General features: G+C 40.5%; 1 protein-coding gene across 3 annotated transcripts in view; it reads left to right on the top strand.

Moving 5' to 3' along the window:
• The first annotated feature begins 3,010 nt into the window (after window positions 1–3,010).
• kctd15b (potassium channel tetramerization domain containing 15b) overlaps window positions 3,011–6,078 on the top strand; it is a 31,436-nt gene continuing 28,368 nt past the window's right edge. Inside the window, exons 1-2 of one of the 3 annotated variants that reach the window (XM_084124114.1) lie at window positions 3,011–3,804; window positions 3,939–4,052. In XM_084124114.1, coding sequence (XP_083980240.1) covers window positions 4,041–4,052 — 12 coding nt within the window. In that variant the 5' untranslated portion in view covers window positions 3,011–3,804; window positions 3,939–4,040. Of the gene's footprint in view, window positions 3,805–3,938; window positions 4,053–5,989 lie in introns of those variants that run through there. The other 2 variants (XM_084124115.1, XM_084124113.1) reach the window with 2 other exon arrangements.

Raw genomic sequence — 6,078 nt, 5'->3', positions numbered from 1 at the left:
TCCGAAGTCTTTCGTGTTTTACAACGGGTGAATCTCCTGGTGATTGTCGTTTGAACCTTTCTGGATCCGCCATCAAATTGATAAGTTTAATTATATCACGTGCTGTGAGAAAAGGCTATAAATCTCCACCTCCAGCATCCTCACACTCATCGCCGACTAGCCGAGACTCTTCTTTATGTGGACAGATGTGACGGAATCCAAACCCTGCCATATTTAAAACATTAAAATGTGTCTTAAATTATTCTTCATTAAAGGAGAACTCCGGTCAATTTTAACATTGAGCTCATTTTTTTGTAAATTTGGAGTGCTGTCAATACAGAGAACAACGACAAAAATCGGTGTTGCCTACACCGTGTTATCCTCTTTTTAAAATTTGCACCCTGTTGACTTCAATGGGGCATATTTTAAACCTGCTTTTAGCCTTTTAACATCCTTGATGTGTCATTACAAGTGCCCAGCCAATGTGAGTGATTCCTTCAGAGTGAACACCTGTGAATCATAGGTAACTAAACATATGCGCGTGAACTCGACAATCGACTACTTTGGACTTCAACCGAAAACAGGATGTAAATACAGGTATGTGCGCTGGCTGAAATAACATCATTTTTATTCATATCTTTCACATCTACTGCAGTCAGATTCACCCGTGTTCACTCTAAAGGAATCACTCACATGACCTGTGCACTTGTAATGACACATCAAGGATGTTAAGAGGGTAAAAGCAGGTTTAAAATATGCCCCATTGAAGTCAACAGGGTGCAAATTTTAAAAAGAGGATAACATGGTGTAGGCAACACCGATTTTTGTCGTTGTTCTCTGTATTGACAGCACTCCAAATTTTAAAAAAAATGAGCTCAATGTTAAAATTGACCGGAGTTCTCCTTTAAAAGGTACAGATTAGATTTCAACTTTTTTGTGATATGAAGTTCACTTTAGAAACTTTCCCCATACCTTTCTTCATATATTTTTGCTGATTTTGAAATGCCTTGTGCAACGATGTTTTACTCCTGTCCCAGGCCACAACTTTCAGTCTTATAAACAAAGATTATAATAAACATTATTTATTTAATTATTATTATTTCAATATTTATCAGGTTAAAATGAGTCACAGTTTGATTTGCCCTTTAAACACTCTTCATCATCATCATCATCATCAGTTGAAAGGAAGTTTTCTGGATGTCACTGTCAGTCGTCGAGCGAGTCTCGGTGTGTATCATCAGGGAATCTGACCCACTTCTGCTTCTCCTCTCACAGACAGCACAGTAAAACCCATAAATTAAAGGAATTAACTGATGGCAACAAAAACACCCGGGGCGACTTGTGTAAGCTGTTTAAATCTTTAAACTTCCAGCATCTTCTGCACACTGCTGTAATTGAGCGAACTGCAGGCGTGTTGTATTAATGAAGGAGAATCTACAAACCGCATTCCTCCTCCGTTCACAAGTCCTGAGGAAAACACTCATGGCCCCGGGACGAGTTTCCTTCCGCTCGTGTGTGTGTGTGTGTGTGTGTGGAGTGTGTGTCTGAGACCTGGAGGATTGCTCAGGTTGTCTTATTTTCTAATCAATTGTTTTGAAATACAATCTTGTTTTATGCATTTCAGATGTTAAGAGAGGATTATGCGTTCAGATCAATGAAACTTTTGCCATGAGCACTGTAAAAAACAGTCCTGCTAAAGCATTATATTTTATTATTAATACAGGAAACAACACTGTAAAAAATATTGTTGCAATTAGCTGTCACAACTTAAAAATTTGCGTTAGAATAACTTTGCTGGATTTGACTTGTTGAGAACTCAAATATCCAAGTTTTCACTTAATACAACACATTTTAAGTTGACTGAACGTAACGTTTTAAGGCAGCATGAACATTTACTTTAAGTAGTAACAACAATTTTGTTACATTGTACAGAATGCAATTTGACTTTCATCTTCGGAACACAATTATTATATTTTAACCTGCAGCATTACAAAATAAAAGGATCAAATTAAGATGTGTAATTAAGACTATTTGTGTAATCACAAAAATAAGGAAGAACGATGTTTGAGAGGTATTATATTTCTGATAAATATTTGCAGGTTCCATTGTGACAACTTACCCCATGTAGAGTTGCTATTGGGGCATGTTGTCAAACCTTTCAATAGTATTTTGTAAATGTTCAGTAGCATTGTCGTACTTGAGACGTTAATATTTGTGTCTAAAATGACAATTAGCTACGTTATTCTATATATTCTTCTTATTGGAAATCAGGATGAACCATCTTTCTGTTTTTCTTTCCTCCATTATTTTACTGTAATAATTATATTTAATATTTTTATATAATTATATTTTATTAATAATGCAGGAAACACCAGTGCTTGTTGTTTTATTTAATACTTCTGATATATATTTGCAGGTTCCACTGTGACAACCTACCCCATGCAGTGTGACCACATGTGTCGTTGTTGGGGCATGTTGTCACAAAAGGTCAATATGAATTTAGTCGTTTTTTGTACTCGAGACGTGTGTAAAATGTGACAACTAGCTATAATATTATTGCTTTGATTTATTCTATATATTCTACTTATTGGAAATCATGATGTTCTGTTTGTCTTTCCTCCATTATTTTGCTGTAATAAAATGAATCAATGTATGCTAATCTTTCCCATGATGTACTCTATGAAATTGTCTTCCTGTCATTCGTCCAAACCGACACTGGTGGGCGCCAAACATCATGAAAAGCCTCAGTCCTGCATGCGAGAACTACAGTAATTATGGGTCTCAGCGCAACATCAATTATTCACACTTATTTACACGCAAATAAACAAACATTCAGATAAATAAATAATCAAGTACCTGCGCGGGGAAAGCGGGGCCGCTGCGCGCAGCTGATGCCCAGCACAACTGTCTTTATTTGTTTGCCTGCTGTTAAATAAATGAGAATCTAGCGCGAGAAGAAGTGTAAGATTGTGCTTGTGTGGGTTTAGACTGACGTTGTGCGCGTCTGCCCTGAGAGATCCTGGAACAGACATCTCCATCTAGCCGTGCGCAATAATTGAAATGGCGCATTTGGCTGCGGGCACACTGCGAGGGCGCGCGGTGAATGATGTCCAGACGTCATTTGCTTTTAATGGCCTCCAGGAAATTTGCCATTACAATTCTCGCAGACATTAGAGCAAAGAGAGTATAGTGCGGGGAAACGCGCCGCATGCATGAGCACCGCGTCCAGGTCCACATATTAGATTTGCTTTGTTAAAAAGAATAGCTACGCGTCTTTAATCGCCACTTTATCAACAAGTTCCAGTGCGCCTCCTGCTTTAGCTAGAGAGACTTTTACTCGTTCAGGGAAGGAAAATGTGTTGCCTTTGCGAAAGAGCCTGGGGGAATATTACATCAGACGAAATGACAATGATTAAAATCAGCCTTTCTGCCTCTCCAAAGTCTCAGGAACGGCGCGGTGACACTTGCCTGATGCGTAAACCGTTATATGCTGAACTTTAAACCCTCGCCAGCTATTTTTACTTTGCGAAAGAGCAAAATAATCGAGGGGAAATATCAGGTTTGCATCTGTTCCAATGAGTCTGCTCGGGTTTGAGTTAATTGTCCTCTAATCCTGTGGCCCCAGAGGCGTTTGCGCAGCCTGGAGCCAGAATTCTTCTTTCGGCTCTGCTCTGATTTAGAGACGGATTATTGGCTTTCTTCTGCCCATAAGCAAAGCAGCAGATTCAGCGTGGCCAAAAAAGACAGTGGCGAGGCTGATATACGCGAGTATTAAGAAATAAGAAGATCAAGAGGGGGAAGGAGAGCTCTGGTCTCCTGGAGAAGGTAAGACAGTCCTGCGCGCGTTTGCGCTCGAGCTCTGAACGCGTCCAGACCACTGAAGCGCTGCTCGTTATAGTCACACACGGCCATCTACGGCGTGTTTTAACGCAGTTTGACGAGGTTTTCAATCCTGACAGGAAGATAATAGCTTGATCGGATAGAAACTTGCGAGCGAGCAACGCAATCCTTCATCTGGGAGCAGATTGAACCGGACTCGGATCGCGATTCGGACACCTACGATGTTTGAAACGGTACCATTTCCAATTAAATCTTATCTCAATGTAGAGTAGATGGTTAATGTGATGGTGCTTTTGTGTTTTACCGAGAATGACTGCAACGCCGCGTTAACGCGACGCGTCCTCAAAACGCATTTACGCATCATGTCCTGTGAGATATTTCAAGCTTTTCTGATTCTCTAACCTTATTAAACACCCTGTAGGCATCGAGAATCTGTGTAGTTAGGAGGAAATGCCTCATACCTGAAGCTTTATCGCTGTGAGAGAGACGCCATGTTGTGAAATGATCTGAATTGAAGTTTTAACCCGTAGGGCACCGAAGTGAAACTGGAGAAAGAAAGCAGGAAAAGCGTTGCGTTCGTTGATTTCATTGCATGTGTAAGTTTCATTGAACGTTTTCCATGAACGTCTGCGGTTTGTTCCAACAGGCGTTTTAAAGATTCCGCCATTACGCGTTTAAAATAAACGTGTTTATTTGACAGGAAAACCGAGGGAAACGTCCAAAAGTTTGACTTAAACTACATAGTCCAGCTAGACATGCCAGTTCAATGTGGTCAAGGTGGTTTTGGAACAACTACCTAAAAGCAGCTACAAGTATACAATCAATTTTCTCCTCAAACATGTGATTCCCATTTTAGTATTTTTGGGAGCCATAAACTAATATCCCTGAACATTGCAGGAAGGTCAACGATATGAACGCTTACAGAATGGTTATTAATATGTTGTATTTTTATAGTTGTAAACCGTATGATCAGGGCATGGAGGGTTTTGGGCTCATGAACATGAGTTTGTGTGACATTATGCTCTTCTGTACCATTAACACCATCTTTTCTTGTGACTTTAGCCTATTCTTTTACTCTTCTACCTGGTCCCTCCTATTAACACACAGAGAGAGAGAGAGAGGGAGAGAGAGAGGGGTAAATCCACTGTATTCCCTCGGCATTAATATCTGGGCTTTTGGTTACAACGCCCGTAGCTATATGGAGATGAGGGATAGCTTCATATGCCAAAACGTCTTAAGTCTTTTTTTTTTTTTTCAATGGAATCTGTAATGTATCATCGTGCCTGTGTATTAAATGAACATTAGTGCTCAGGGCTTGATGGCAACACCCTGGAAAACTCTGCGTCTGCCTTCAGCGCATCGCCTCCGGCGCTAGAGCTCAACAACCGCCTTCTGTTTACCATGTATGGGTAAAATAACTGCGCGGTGGCGCACAAATGAGCCAATGCATGGAAGAACTTGTCGTTAAAATCCTTTTGAACTCCAGGTTCACAATGAAGCAGTGTTTCTTTATGACAACTGGAATATGTTAAGTCGTATTTCCATGTGTGCATTGTGAGGTGAGGTTTTGACTTGTACAAACAAGCCTTCAAGTTCGAACAGGGTTAAAGTTAAATAAAAGGCTTGCTTTTTCATACAGAAGTAAAACATACTCGGCTGATGTTTGTGTGTGAACGCTCTTTGATTCGAATTTGGAGATTTGTGCATAACCTCACTGTCAGTCTCATGCAGTCTGTGGATTTATTGCACTAGTGAGTGTGAAATGCATGTTAAACGTCACACCAGTGCATTCATTTAGCAGATGCTTTTATGCAAACAAAAATAAGGAACACTGTAATAAAAGAATGCAACAATCCAAAGTTTCAAAATGGTTCTGAAAAGAGCTAGAACAGAGATGAGACTAGAGTAGAGGAGCCATTTAAGATTGTGCATGAACAATTGCATTAAATTGGTCGGTTGCGCGCAGAGAAAACACAGTAAAAAGTGTTTAGAGGCGGCGAGGGAAGATCATGAGCATCATGGAGATCCAGTACCAGTGGAAGTTGAGTGACTCTGAACCTCAGCGATTCCTGGTATTCCACGTGAGCGCGCACAATGCCCTCGTTTCCCAAATGTTCAGATTGGTTGCCGAGGTGTCGGAGGATATCACGTCTAACACATAACACGACCTTTAATTAGAAACTTTCCGTTTTTTCCCCTCCTCTCTCCCATCCCCGGAGGCGAACACCTCGCGCATCTCTCTCGCTCTCCCTCTCTCTC

Source organism: Abramis brama (genome assembly GCF_963993115.1).
Source record: "Abramis brama genome assembly, chromosome: 9".
NCBI lineage: Eukaryota > Metazoa > Chordata > Actinopteri > Cypriniformes > Leuciscidae > Abramis > Abramis brama.
This window is presented reverse-complemented; position numbering and strand designations above follow the sequence as displayed.